This window comes from Ursus arctos, unplaced genomic scaffold (genome assembly GCF_023065955.2).
Source record: "Ursus arctos isolate Adak ecotype North America unplaced genomic scaffold, UrsArc2.0 scaffold_6, whole genome shotgun sequence".
NCBI classification, from domain to species: Eukaryota; Metazoa; Chordata; class Mammalia; order Carnivora; family Ursidae; genus Ursus; species Ursus arctos.
Genome location: NW_026623078.1, coordinates 17,865,203 through 17,880,729, shown reverse-complemented (window position 1 = coordinate 17,880,729; position 15,527 = coordinate 17,865,203). Strand labels below are relative to the sequence as shown.

The 15,527-nt window shown below is 41.5% G+C and overlaps 1 protein-coding gene across 1 annotated transcript in view; it reads left to right on the top strand.

Annotated features, from left to right (window-relative positions):
- Positions 1 to 263: 263 nt before the first annotated feature.
- TOX (thymocyte selection associated high mobility group box) overlaps positions 264 to 15,527 on the top strand; it is a 292,831-nt gene continuing 277,567 nt past the window's right edge. Inside the window, exon 1 of the mRNA XM_026516437.4 lies at positions 264 to 625. Coding sequence (XP_026372222.1) covers positions 524 to 625 — 102 coding nt within the window. The 5' untranslated portion in view covers positions 264 to 523. The remainder of the gene's footprint in view (positions 626 to 15,527) is intronic.

Sequence of the window (15,527 nt, the reverse complement as noted above, 5' to 3'; positions counted from 1 at the left end):
CCCCCCACTCCCTCCCTGTCCCCCTCTTCATTCCTCCCCCCATCCCAGGCCTCCAAGGTGGAGAAAATAAACTAAAAGCAGAGCAACTCAGAGACTCCAATAAAACGCCCGGGACCTAGAGCCCGAGCGCGAGCGCGTGTGCCGGGCGGCGAGGGGCGCGGGAGGCGGGGATGGGGGGGCGGGCGGGGGGACAATGAGCGCATGAAGTTACCTGCCCGGCGGCGGCGGCGGCTGTGGCGGCGGGGCCGGGAGGCGGCGGCGGAGCAGGCTGCGCGCTCGGCGCCGACGGGTGCGCGCCGCGGCTTGGGGGAGAGTTGAGCGCTTTTCCCCCCTCTTTTTTTTTCTTTTTTTTTTTTTTTTTCTCCTCTTCTTCTTAAACAAACCACAAACGGATGTGAGGGAAGGAAGGTGTTTCTTTTACTCCTGAGTCCAGACACCTCTCTCTGTTCCGTCTAAGCTTGTTTTGCTGAACACTTTTTTTAAAAAAAGGAAAAGAAAAGGAGTTGCTTGATGTGAGAGTGAAATGGACGTAAGATTTTATCCACCTCCAGCCCAGCCCGCCGCTGCGCCCGACGCTCCCTGTCTGGGACCTTCTCCCTGCCTGGACCCCTACTATTGCAACAAGGTGAACGCTCTGCTTTTGTTTCCACCGTGTTCTTGCTGCTTGATCCCGGGAGGGGGGCGGCGGCGGCGGCGGGCCGGCTCGGCTACCAGGGCCAGTCGGCGGAGGCCGGTCCCGGGCGCGCTCGGCTCGCAGCCCGCTACAGCCCTGCGTGCGCTTGGGTAGTAAATACTGTGCAGCACCTCCGGGGGTTTGCCAAACACGGCGATTGTACGGAAAGTGACACGATTTGCTCGGATTCTTTCCTTCCTGCTGTTCGCGACTAAGGCTCCCTGCTTAGGTTTGCCGGGGGGCGTTTAAAAAAAAATTAAGGGAAAACCACGGAATACTTTGGGGGTGTGTCTGGGGTCCGGGAACGGAGGCAGAGAGTAAGAGAAGTCAGTTTATTTTCTAGTTTCCCCTTATCCCTCCCGCCCTCTCACGGGCTGCGGGGACTCGTGGCACCGCTTCCCTGACCGGGATTAGTTGCCAGGGGAGCAGCCGGGAGTCGGGGTACAGGGACCAAGGAGACGCCTCCACCCCCCGCCGGGAAAATTGCTCCACAAGTCTTTTGTTTTCCCCAACCCTTTCGGGCGGCCGCACCCGGTGTTCGGAAGCTGGTCTGTGGGCCAGGGTGCAGCGGGGTAGCCGGGTTTGGGGGACAGCTCCGGCTTGGGGGGGGGGGGTGCGCGGTAATTGCAAGTTTGTTAGAAGCCAGGCGAGCGCGTCGAGTTTACGTCCGAAGCTCCAGCACTCCGCACGGGGCTGGAGCAGGGTCCCAGGCTGGGCTGCACTTACAGCCGATGACCCTAGGTGCCAAGGCCGCGGGGGACCCGGGCGCAGCTGCCCAGGAGGGTGGCCCGGGGCGGGCGTGGGGTGGGGGGAGCCGGCCGGGGCTACTGCTGAGCTCAGCTTGTCCCATAGATAGAATAGTCAAGGGATACGAATGGAGGGGGTTATTCTCGGTGCTTCTCCAACTCTCGGCCCAGGGAGGGTCGACGCGCGGGGACCGGCCTCGGAGAGCAGCCGCAGGGCCACGGCTGTTCTGGTCTCGGGGTTATTGGACGTGTGTAAGCGGTCCCGCTGGGTGAACGTCGTAGGGGAGGAATGAGTTCTCTGAGACACGGGGCGAGTGGTTTAGACGCCCAGCTCCAGCTCGACCTGCCTGATACTCTATCCCCTGCAAGCAATTCCTTGTCGGCCCCTCGGTGAATTCCACTGGATAAATCCTTGGGACTCCTAATATTTGCCTGGTGGCGAGGCATCATCAAACAGCTTTTTTACGTGATATAGAGGTATTTAGCGCGCTGCATCCTCAGCCTCCGGGCTCCTCACCACGCCACCGCCTCGCAGCTCCGAGTCTTGGTCAGTCGGGACACACACACACACACACACACACACACACACACACACACACACACACACTGTGAGTTAAGTGAACTACAGATATCACTCAGTGCAGAAGCTCCTTGATGTTGTGTACGTGTAAGGCTCAGTAAAAGGGATGTGCTGTATGCCTATGATGGATAGGCAAGTTTGAAACGAAGGAAATAGAGTCTTGAGCAAGGCAGGAAGGCTTTTTATCATACATGGAGCTCTTCAGCTCCGAACAGGTTGGAAAGCTTGGGTAACTTTGGCAAGAGAAGTTTGTGTGATGAAGTTTCATTATTTGTTAGTAGCATAGTTCTTTTATTCTAAAACCTGTTTTGCCTTTATAAGCAAGTATTTTGTGTGTGTAACATATTTTGCTCGTAGCACTATTACTAACAAAAATAATTAAGTAGCAGACCTATCATGGATAGTAAACACATCTTCCAGGGTAGTAACCAGTATGAAAATGTCAGAACCATTTTGGCAGTGAAACTGGACAAATCTTACTGGATTTATCGGTGATTTTAGGCTCCAAAAAGAAGGTAATGACTTGGATACACATTTCACTTGTCATTCTTGTGATAGTAGGGTCAGATTTAATTTAAAAGTTAAATGCTTTGGAAAATCAAGAATTACTTCAATATATTAAATCATTTTCCAATTAAGTGCTTTAAATAATTTTCGTGCGTTGTGCTGTGAATTGAATAAATTAATTTAGAAAGTCTTCAGAATTTCTTTACTAGCTCATTGAAGTTCCTTTTAAGTCCTCCCGTGTATGAGGAGCAAACTGTTCTTTTTAAATGCAAATTAGCCACCCTTTCTATAGACTAGTTGCAAGTCTTCTATTTAACTTATCCAGGGAATAATGGATTTTTAAAGATGCAAAGTCATGATATACTTCTAATAGTAGGAAGAGACTTCATGGAAATGCTTCTCGAAGAATGCCTTCCCCTGCCTTTCTCTGTATAGCAGTCTATCAAATATATTTGTCACTGATCCCCGATTATATTAAATATACTGAGTACGTTTGGTAGGCCCCAGAAAACCCAGACACTAGTTTTTTCTACTCCATCATGCTCAGCACTGGTACACAATTTCTATCCAGCTTCACTATTTTAGTTGCTTAGAATGTAGTCAACTAGCATTCATTTTTACAATGACTCAAGTGCATTTGCAGGGATATGGAAGATGGGCAGAAGTTTGGAAGAGGTAACATAAGAATTCTGTATCTATATTTAGTAAAAATAAGTTGGATCAGACTTCCCTCAAAGAGCCAAGACAGCAAAGTAAACCTTGGGTCTTTCAGAGGTGTAATGAATATGTGGGTTATTGCAAGAAACACTTACTTTGTCAGGTTATTTGTTTTTAATAGGTTGATAAGATCATAAATTAATAATTATCTTTATTTTAAATCTGTCAGCACTTTTGTAGTGAAAGTTGGTATGCTAAATCCCAGTGGAACCAGTATCTTTATGTACTTCAGAATCATGCAGTTGTACCTACAATTTTCCCACTGATCTTTTTTTCAATGTAAGAAGAGACCCTAATCCACAAAATGAATATCCTCTTCCCGAAGCTTTTCTAAACTAAAAGGAGCTTGTGTTACCCTGCTGACACTTTCGGCTGCTGCTCTATAGATTGCCAAAACGCTACTTACATTTTTCAGTCAATAAACTCCAGAGGAGGAATTTTTTGGGGAACAGTTTAATCTACTATTGCTCTATTGTAAGAGCACACTACGTTATGAGCACATCACTATGCAAACTGGCCTCCATTTTCACATAGCCCATTGCGGGAGAAAAGTGAGAACAATGCGGATGATGTTGGTTATGGCAACAGTGCAAGGCATCTCTTATACAAACAGCCAGAATGGATGGCATGTTGCTGTATATAGGTCAGCCTTTGAAACAGCAGCGTAGCTCTTCGACTGGACAGAAACATGCAGGCTGAAAGTAACAGTGTTCACCTCTTGGAACTTAGAGCATGCTTACATTTCAGACATTGAGAGATGGTACCATAGTCAGTTTCATCTAATTAAGACTATTTTAAGTAACATTGTATCCCTTAATTGAAATTGCATGAAAGGAGCTCACAACTGGAGTGCAGTAGTAAAATATAGTCCTATTTTTTGTCCTAGTCGAAGGTGTCAGAGCATCAGTTTAAATCTATACCTAAGGAGTAATAACAGTTCCTTTCAGTTTCTTAGTGCACTGTCATTTGTAAAGATTGTTTTCACTGATTTTATGCTAAATTGGGACAAAGAAGTGGCACTTTTTCATTTTTGCAATGATGTGATGTGTTCAGTTATTGCTCAGTATCTGCCCACATAAGGAGCAGTAATACAATGATGTTATGACATGGCTAATCACAGGGATGCTGACCTCTGCCAGCAGTGGGAGAGGAAATAATGGTCTTCACTGTTCTCAGTGGTTGCTTTTGTGGAATCAGGTCCTGAATCTTTCTTTGGTTGGTTTAGACCCAGGGAAGTCCAAGACACAAACCCACGCTTAATACTAGTTATACACAGAGTAAAGAATAATGGCCGTTTGGGATGTTGGGCTTTTGTCATTGAAATGAGGAATGTATAATCTTTTCATATAAACATAGGAAGAAGGACCTATTTGTGACGAACTCAGCGTTGAAATGTCAGGGCTAACATTAAACACTCAATAACTTTTGAAAAAAAACAAGATTCATTATTGTCTCTGCTAAATCTCCTTTGAGCTTATTTTCCCATTTATTAGAGCATTATGTCTTGTACTTAAATGTGGCAAAACTCAGCACATCTAAAATATAGTAGGTGCAAGCACATTAAGGTGGAGTCGTTGTTCCTACTTTAATTAATAAATGTAAGAAAAAAGAGGAGGATGGAAGAAGGAGGAGGAGGAGGAAGGGGAGGGTTATAAGCAATTTAGAGCATCATGCTTGATTAGTTCTCTACCCACCTCCATAACTTCTAGGACTTGAGTAAATTCATAGTTGATACTTGGGACATCGTTAGTGTGATTAAAACTCCCCTGGGAGTTTAATTGGCTGGATCTTTCTTAAGTTTTGAGTTCCTTCAAATGTGCTTTAAATAAAATTTTTATAGGTAAGAAAGAGCATAAAACAAGCAATAGGTTTGGGCCACTAAATCAGATATCATACAAAAACCTCAAATGTAGCTATCTTGACTTTGTGGGATATTTCACTGTCACAAATTCCAATTTTAAATGTCTATGCAAAAATTGTAGTTATGGGTTTTGGAGAGATCAAATGCTATTTTTAACACAGCTTATGTGGTTTAGTATACTCACAGTTTATCATCATATATATTTAAAGTTACTGAATAATGATATTTAGGAGTGTTTTAATATTTTATTTAGTTAGCAAGACTAAACTGATATTTAAATATTACCTTAATATGCTGCTTATTGTAGATCTTTTTTAAATGATGTGATTGCAAGGGATGTAAGAACAGGAACGAAGTAAAGCACCTGAACCTGGAAGAAAAAGGGAAAGTTCCAAGTTTAACAGTGGCTTCCTTGGGACCAAAACTGGGTCTTAAGTAGTGGTTTTGGTATGTGGAACTATTTTTGTGGCCATACTTTTTTGTGATGGGCTCAATTCAAGAGAGAGATAACATAGAGAATTGGAGGGAAATCTTATTAAGCTACAAAGGATGATTTATTCTAGTGTTTTCCAACGTTTTGCTGGGATACTAAAAAGTTGAAAAGACCCTGGGGCTGTTTCTCAACTGCTGGTGACCCTTCCTGTCCTGATTCGAAGACCTGCCCTCAGCAGCAGGTCTGTCTCTGTGCCTCCTGCCTCTACCCCCTTCCCCTTCTCCCCTTCCCCCTCCCCCTTTCCCAAACACCTCCAATCCAGGAAGAGCCTGGCACCCTGGCTTCTCTCTGCCCCAATCTCAAATTGAACCTGGGAGGTCTGTACATTCTAGTGTGAACTCTCCTCCTCTCCTCGGGAACGTGACTCAGCATTGTGGTTGTCTTGGAGAGCATGCTCCCTTTCCTGCTTGTCATCATTGTTACCATCATCATGTTGACATATCCATTCTTCCTCTAGTACCTGACCCTATTTTCTGGTGAAGGAAATTGGAATCTGCCAGTCTTCGGGCTCATACCCACTTTTTTAAAATCCTGAATTAGGCTCTTCTCTTTTTCTGCATTTCCTCATCTGAGTGAATGACATAAGGTCATGCAATAATAGACCAAGAAACTGTGGATAGGATGCTGTGAGGGGAAATAACTATGGCAGTCATTTCTAAGCTCTACTAGTTTCCTCCCCCCCCCCCCCCCCATTTTAAGCACAGTGTATTTAGAGCTTGGAAACAGCTCCTGGAACATCCTTTTCAGTGGGAAATCTTTATTTAGATTGTAAAATGGTATGGAAGTGGGACTGTGGTCTCCCGATCTTTAGTTGGCCTGCTATAAGTTGGGTGAGTTATGCTTACAGAAAGTAAATGGGTTAACAGACTTAAGTGTTCTCATCAGAATATGCATGGAGAACGAAAATGAGAGGAGTTGGACACACAGGACTTATTTAACTAATCAATTTAGATAATGTATCCTACATTTTAACTATCCAAACATGAATCTCAAGGTTCCTGGGAAGTCTTAACGCAGAATATTTATCTCGTATCTCAACAAAAATGAAATGTAATGATCATGACTTGATTGAATGCTGTTCACAATTACACTTTAAAAATATTATCAATTGTTTAAGATAAAACTTACATTGTATACAACGAAATCCAAGAATCTGAAATGTACACCTTAGGAGAACACAAGATGGTAGTAAACCGTAGTTCATAAATCCTGTGGCCCCAATGGTAGTTCTTGCCTGTAAGAAGCTCCCGTGTGAACCATCTAAATACCTGAACGCCACCTTGTTTATTTAAACTGAATTGAAGCAAAATTTAAATATGGTAATATTTACTTTTACCAATTCTACAGATACTTTCTTGCCTTTCCTTTACTTCCATTTTGGTATTATTGAGATATTTTTTCAATTGACCCTTGCACTTCTCAGAGTCAGATAGCCTGTGGTCTCCAGCGGTTGATGGGACCCGCAGTCGATACCAAATCGTGTTAAATGGATTGTCCGTTAGGAAGTTGGAGTGCCAAGACGATACAGCTTACATCTGCCCTAATGAATTTGAGAATTTTTTTGTTTTAAACCATGCATGCCAAGTTTCCTCCCGAAGAGCAATTTCTCATTAAAAACAGTTGAGTTATAAACTGCTTAGAAATGTGGTTTATAATGGAAGTGCCAACAGACTGTTAATTATAGCTGTTCTTCTATAATACTTCGAGACATGGAATTCACATTAACCTGAATGAGCTTTTCCTGGTTATAACATGTTTCTCCCTATAGCATTCATTTCGAAAATGGGAACATTATATTGCTCTGTGCTTGGATGTTGATGGTGCAGCAGAAAAGACCAGAAGGAAGATAATGCCAGAAAGAAATCCCCTGCTCTTTCATGACGGGAGGTACCAATATTTTTCCAGACCTCTGTAGTTTGGTCTATGGCAAGTTTGCCTCACTTGATGAATAATTTGAAAGCGAACTTTTAAACACTATCCTCAGATTTCCATTTTACTCATGAAAAATCATCATTTATACATATTTATACTACCAAAGGTCATGCAACCAATGTTACTATTAATGGTTTTCTGTTTGTCCATTTTTCACTTTGGAGTTTTAAATGCTTCTGCTTTAGCCAAGTATTTATTGGTGTTCATTCCTGAGTTATGTGGTTTTATGAAACTATCTTGAAAGGACTCCTAATTAAACTAAGGCTATGGTTGGTTGATAAGAAGCTTTGACAGTGGCCAAGAAAATATAAAGTATTTTGAGTTACTATGAAGACCTACAAGTTATACATATCTGACAATGGCAGCTTCTGCATAGAATAGCTTTCCACTGACGTCTTGGAACATCTATCTGGAGGTTACCAAGTCAGAGAAATTGGGGTGTACGTCGTGTGTGTGTATGTTTGGGTGAGTGTGTGTTTTCACGTGTTCCTCATGTCCTGGATATATTTCTGGCCATACATGCATGAGAATTTGTCATAAATGGCAGAATCTTATCAATGCATACAGCAACAACAAGGGAAGTCATACTGGCTCGTAGGAATGCCTCATTACCATTCCATTTCAAGAAACGTAGCCATATTTCACAGGAGAAGATGCTTTCCAATGGTAGGGCTTTAATTGGGCATATTATAACCGGATGAGATTAAAGAACTAGAGCTTTCTGAGGAAAACCATAGGCCTCTCTGAAGAAAAGACTCCTTTTTGTTCAAGATTTGAGATAAAAACTGAAGGCCCTTAAACCTGTTGACTTACTCCCTAGGCAAAATAAATATAACCATGAAAAGGACATGACCCCTCCCCCTCTGTTTTCCATTCTCTTTAGGAGCCTGACTTCGTTGTGTCTGGTAAAAGTTCTACACTAAAACCTTTAATCCACCTGTGTCCCAGTCTGCCAAGTATCCACTAGAGAAAATAATTTATATTTGTATCGAGGAAGTCTTACAAGAATTAAGGAGTCAACAGAGGCAGATTATTTTGAAATCCTGCGGTGAAAGATGTTCAAAACTTCAAACAATGGTAGACCTTAGAAAAATAACCATATTCTCAGCCCACTCCTTGTATTTCTGCTCCTCGAGTGGCATCAGTGTTCTACAGAGTTGTGGACCAGTGATTCTTTCAGCGTGGGAGTGAAATGGAGAACCTTTTGTAGAGGGTCACAGGTGAATTGGGGAAAGTGGGGCATATGTGGGTAGGTCTGTAATCCCCCCCTTTCGGATATGGATAAGCCCCTCCCCCCACGGGCCTCTCCCTCTCTCTCCCTCCCTCTCCCTGTTGAGAGCCAAATGCAGCACGTAGTCAGAGATGCTTTTGGTGGGAGTTGTTGCCTGTTTTGCAGCCTAGGAAGGTGAGCGAAAAGTTGAGTGTAACTGCTGCAGAGGGAATGCCCTCTTACAGCTCCTGACTTCAGGGGAGCGAGTTGCCCTCTGTACCTTCCTCGGATGGATGGGTCAGAGCTGCAAAATACAGTGTGCCAGATTAATTACCACATGGATCGACTGGGTCTAAAGACAGTCCAATTACATTGAAAGCGTATCTGTGCACCACCTGATTTTCTGAAGTCTTTTAACTCAATTAAATGGTTAATTTAAAAAAATGATGGGTAAAGTGTAATGTTCAGTGGCGTCTTCATACATTGTAGAAACCAGTTCTTCCTTTCTATGCCAACAGGCCTCAGCCCCAAATGCCAGCAACAATTGTATAAAGAGAAATGTTAATAATAAAGAGTCAGGATAACCTTTCAACAAAAAGTATATTTTATCATTTGGCACATGCAGTCATGAACATTAATCATAGAAACCTGCAGATAGTAGAAGCTTAATATCAAAGCTAATGATTTATTTTATGTTAATGACTTTCTGCCAGGGCATAAAAGACTGTTCATAATGGACTCTCCGCGCTATGTTCAGTTACTAAGGCTAATGGGATAATCTTTTCTCTCCCAAAATTAAGCGTTTTGAAATAAATTATGCTGTTACTTTTCAAGGTAACTCTCAAAAATTTACTGCAAAACTAATCTTTTAAGAACTGCTTAAAGAAATAAAGAGGAAGAAAAATCCCAAAGCAGCTTTTCTAGTTCATGAGCAGTTTTACTTAATTAGAGAGAGAAAGTTTGCATGTATGCTAATATCCCTGAACTTGTAATGCCAAATAGTTGCAAAGTCAGCCTTCAGTGACTGACGACAGCCCACAAGAGAACGCGTTTTTGTCGATTACCAACCAATAATGAGGGGACTGGTAGTAAAACGTTGAGTTGTTCACTGGGAAGTTTTAAAAATCATGTTTACAATTAGTTATCACCAACATTATATTTCAATAAGAGATAATTTGCCTAGTAAAGTTCACATAATGTGCTAATCATGTCTGGTGGTTAATAAAGGCCTCCTACCTCACTCCCCTGATGGCTATAAAAGGCTATTATATTCATGGCAGCCGTTCAGGTACAGCTGCTGGGTGTTAATAATGCATCATTGTCCCACTAATCAACACACCAAAGGTCAGCACCCCTAAGCACCTAAACCACCTATTCTCTTTCCAAAATATTTATTAACACCTTAAAAGCATATCTGTTCATTTTCCTTCGCCTGGAGTCCCTTAATTCCACTCCAGGCTACTTGTGTGATGCAGGTTTTGTAACCTGAGCTAGGTCACAGAGGAGACGAATATATATTCACACTAATTTTCTCCCATAAACATGTTTCCCATTTCCACAGCCAATGACTGAATTAGTGTAGCGTTGTTGTAATCATGAGCTCCCTTTATAAGGAAGTAGGTGTGCTCCAAAGTGACAATGTTTTCAGATTGTGGGTGTTATTTAAGGAGACATTTTGGAAGGAAAACAACTTTTCAATAACCAGAAGCATTTGAAGTCCACAGAGTCAGTCGGGAAATAGGAAGGGGTATTTATAATCGAAACAGACAGGAATCGGTGTTAGTTTATAAACCCGATACAGTAGCAACGTATTATTTGCTTAATTGTTCTTTTGGCATAGGAAAGCAATAATAGTAAAAGCTTCTTAAACCATATTTTCTGCACACAAAGAACACATTCACGTGGGATTTCCATTTTGCTAGAAAATCGTGCAAATCAATAAGCTAGCACTTATCTGTATTAAAATTAGGTAGACAACAATTTATAGGCACAGTGATAGTGTAGTTCTCTTGATACCCTTGGTTAGTGTTTAAGATAATCCTTGCTTTTGTGTCCTCAGAGAGAAGCCAAAATGTTAAGTGAACAAGATCTCATTTTCCCATCTTGTATTATTGTCTCTGTTTTCTCTCATTTTGATAACCTTGTGTGTGTGTGTGTGTGTGTGTGTGTGTGTGTGTCTCCTTCCTTTATGATTTGAGAACCTTAAATGTTTAAAGAGAAGAAAAAAGAAATGAAACTCAACTATGTTTCCATCATCAAGAGAAATGCAAAAGGCGAACCAGGGGGAGGAGCCTGTGTTTGTGCAGCACATAATGTACAATGGTACATTTGTCATGCTTTAAATATATAATGCCTACAATAAAATATGTACAGGCGCAGTTGTGATCTATGAAGTCCCTGGCTCCAGTGCCATTGTTTGGAGTCTCTACGGTTGTCATACATTGTTCTTTGCACATCATACCCTTACAGCAGAATTTGACACAATTTCTAGCTTTCAGCCTGCACCATTTTCATTGCACAATATACATGAGTTTGACAGGGTGTGTTGAGGAAAACTCTGGCAAGCAATTGATATTTTGAAGTGGCAAGCGTTTCAGCAGCTGCCTGCTTGTGAAAAAGGAATGATAAGATATCCTGTATTGTTAGTTTCAGGGAAAGCATTAAGGTTTAAGCTCTGTAAAAATGTACACATTACTAGCCAGTGGCGAAGCAAGTCTTTTATGTTTTTTAGAGCTTAGCTCGCTGGCTGATGTGAACTAGAATGACATTGGTCAGTAAATGAATAGCAGTACTTTGAATTTGAACTGCTGCCAATTTTGCACCAACAAAGGAACTGACAAAAGAAAGATTTTATGTGAAATGCAAAGCACACCCAATGTTTTGGGGGCGGGGAAAGGGAAGGAGAGAGAGAGAGAGAGAGAGAGAAAGAGAAAGAGAGAGAGAAGGAGAGAGAGAGAAATCCACATGGGGGAATATTCTTTCACACATACTCGCGAGGATACCGAATAGTTAAAACACATCCATTTTTCATGGCTCATCAGCCACGACCTAAGCTGTTTTATCTAATGTTCTTTAAAAACCTGTTGTAGACACATAGGCTTTTAGAATTTGTTCATATGGAATTTAGAGTGTTGTTCTAACTATCACACTGTGCCCTGGAGGCCTGTTGGCAGAATATCAGAGTTGCCCACTGCTGGAGTCACCAACTCTCTCTGGTAGTGGGAAATTACAGTTTAATCAGTTATGGCACTTTCAGTGTGTGACGTTCATTAGCGAGGCAATTTGTCATGACTGCTAATGGTCAGATGCATCTGCTCTCGCCGTTACAGAGCACGATAAGGAAGAAGACAGATATTTCAATATCGGATGGTATTAACTTGTTTCAAATTTGTAATCCAAGGTTAGTTGCTCAAAACAGACACAGCAGCAGATTAATAAACATCCTCTATTCAATTTTACTGGCCCTGTTTTTAGGGATTTATGACTTTAAGGCACACTAATGTGCTATTATGAAGGGCAGTCTTTGATTAGATGTTCAACAGAAAGTAAGTTACGAGCAGAGTACCTTCTGGGTTCATCTGGAAAGAATTTATGTGCATAATATTTTCTATAGAGCTCCATCAATTGAAAGGTTTGATGCATGCAATATTTCTGACATGTGAAATATTCCTCTTATGATGAAAAAAAGTCATTCTCCCATTGGTTTATAAGCCGGTCAGTCACGTTTCAAGTAAGATTAGCCGTCCCGAGCCGTTTGAAAAGTTGTAAAATTCTAGTGAAAAACTTCAGAGTAAGTTAGAAACGTCACGTTTCCCCACAGCACACTGCTTTATAAGATCAGTGTTCATTGTTCTACATGGGAAAAGTTAAGAAAGATTCCGCCAGTTGAAAAGGCTGGAATTTTTTTTTTATGTCTATCTCATATTTTCTAGATATTACATCACACAGCTTGCCAGACAAAATCTTTCTGACACATTTTCATTTTTAATGAAAGGCCCTAAAATTCAGAGCGTAATGATTTCTTAGAAACTGAACCCAATCTTGGTAAAAAATTCGTTCTTGCTAGTAACAAAAGCTGTTACTGTTTAAGTTCCTGTTGAGCGGTTAGTTGGTACGCTTCGCTGACTGTTGTCAAAAAGGCTTTCCTCATGATTGACAACCCGGCAGGAATGTGAATGGAGATTTTAATTGCGTATCATGTGTGCATATCAGAGTGAGTGAATTCATGACTCTGCTTAGCTCCATATCTCTGCAGGTCAGCCGTGCCAAAAAATGCTCTTTTATGTGCAATTTTTCCAAAAAGAGAAAGGTGTATGTATACTGCAGTCATCCGTTACTCATTTCTGAAGTGAAACACTTGTGTTCCTTTAGCCTCGGAGTTTGAAAGTGGAACAAAAATCCATTTTGAGATTTCTTTCTTTTACTCTTTGCACTTACACTTGGATGATGTAAATTCTTTTGAGTTACAAGTTGGGAAAAGTCTGCCAGAACATATTTGTCTTATGGCACTTGTTATATGAAGTGTGTTTATCTTTCTTTTTCCCCCCTTTTTTCCCTAAAGAGTACTTTGAAAAGAAAGAAAAAATGTAAGCCAGCGGAAAAAGTTACCGAGGTCAATTGCCTGTCTATAACTTGCAATCTTTAGAAAATGGGGGGTGGGTGGGAGGAGAAGAAAGGATAGATTTCTGAGACCGGGGAAAGATTCATAAAATTGTGTCTGAATTTTGGTTAAAAATAGCAAGAATGCAGTGCTTATGGTAAAATGACATTAATAAATTTATGAATGTTCATTTCTTAGAAAAAGAACTCCTCTGCCGAAAACATGTAAAGGTCAAGGTTTCATTTCTGCCGTCACTTCTTTGCCCAGATGCCCTGGTGGTGATGTACCATTTATCTTTATTGAGATGTCCTACCCCAACACACGGGAGATTTTCAAAGTGGGGTAACAACTTACTCCGTAAAGAAACTTTGGCTACGCTGACCCCCGACTGCCCAAGAACTTCTTAATGTAAAAACGAGACAAAACAAAAGTGTGGGATGAATACGCTTATATAATTTTTCATTGGCGTGATGTGAAAATTTGGCACGTGGGTTGTAAATTTACCACATAGCTACTTTTCTGTGTCATTTTGAATAGGTGAGAAAAAGATTAGTGCCGGGGTCATTTTAAATAGAACCATGAGCATAAGTAGGGGAATGTTGAAAAGATGGTGACTTTATAGCGTTCGGAGATCCCACGGGACTTAACTTTGTTCTGGGCTCTAATATGTTATCTCAACACATTTTACAACATATCAGATTGCAGGCTGGTGATCAGCCCTTTCTATGGCATGTGGTGCAGGGTGATTGCTATAGAAGGTGCTACTGTACCTTTAAAACGCCGAAGAAGAAAAATCTATTTTATTTTAAAAATCTAGCTTTATGTATGGGTGACATTTTTCTAATGCTATGGAAGACTATTTTGTACTTTATACGGAGAGCTCAGGCAAGGAAAAATCTATTTACAAAATGAAAAAAAAGTGCTCAGCTGAATGCATTTCACTTTTAAAGATGATATTCTGGTAATGAACTTTATCAAGCAGAGAACATTTCAGTAAAAGTATTAAAGTAGTTCCTATTTCGGTTGCCTCACTTAAGGCTGTGTCACTGTTTCCATTATAACTTCTTATTTTCAGGTAGCTCTAATGCAGGCCCCATACAAATATTTGCACAGGGATGAGATGAGAATATTTTAGTGTAAGAAGTAGACTTTTTATTTAGAATGCACTTCTAAAGAAGCATGGGGCTTTGTTAATAAGGCACATTTAATTCGTTCTTAGAGATTACACGACATTCACCAGACAGCACCTGTGTACAGGGCTTTACGCTTGAGTGTTAGGCGCGAGATGAGGAAGCGGTGGGCCCTGCCTCCGGGTGGCCAATCGAGTTAACACTACAAAGGACCAGAGCAGAGATGTGGTAGTAAATTGGTGTGATATGAGGTGGGTGCTCAGAGTGCTGGGGGTACAGAGAGCGAAGTAATGGATTGAGGTTGGGGGAATCCAAGCTGCTTGCTGGAGGAGATGGCATTTCCGTTGGCCTTAAGAATTGGGCCTAGAGGAAGAGGAAAATTATACTCCTAGTTTTGAATTAATTTTTATATTCCTACCTCTTTTTGAAATGACTGGAGGCAACTCAAAATTAAGAAGCAACACCAACAATAAGGCTATGAATAGCAACGCAGGACATTACAGCCCCGGAAATGGAGACACAACCATACTTCTTAGCTTAGGTATTATGACTATAATTAAACATTACATTTGGCGCTTGCTCTTTCAAAGAGCAAAAAACGGAAATACCCTGAGCGACAGAATTTGGATTACCTGAGAGACGTTTGAACACGACTTCTTCGTGGGTAGAAAGTTTTCCCCTAATAAAAGGCTGCAAAAGATAGAGAATGAGGAAATGCGTGGAGGTGACGCATGGTGGCTATCTGAAGGGTGATCAGTTATGGTGCCTGGGTTGAGACTGAGGTATCTGTGGTGTGAGAAATTGGGCATGATGGAGGAGGAGGGGCTCACTGGGGTAAGAACCTGGAGAGAACCAGCAAGGTAACTGTTGTCATTATAGAGAATGGGTTGGGGAAGTTTCAGTGTCATTCAAATCACTATTGTCAGTGGGCTTATGTTCTGCCTGAAGAAGAACATCCCAGAGAAGACTGATTACCTGGGGAAATTACATGATAAAGCGAATGATCAGGTATTGATCTGTTTTCGATGACTTTTCAAATCAGAGGTGAATGATAAGCTTTGAGGAGTTTTCCATGTCA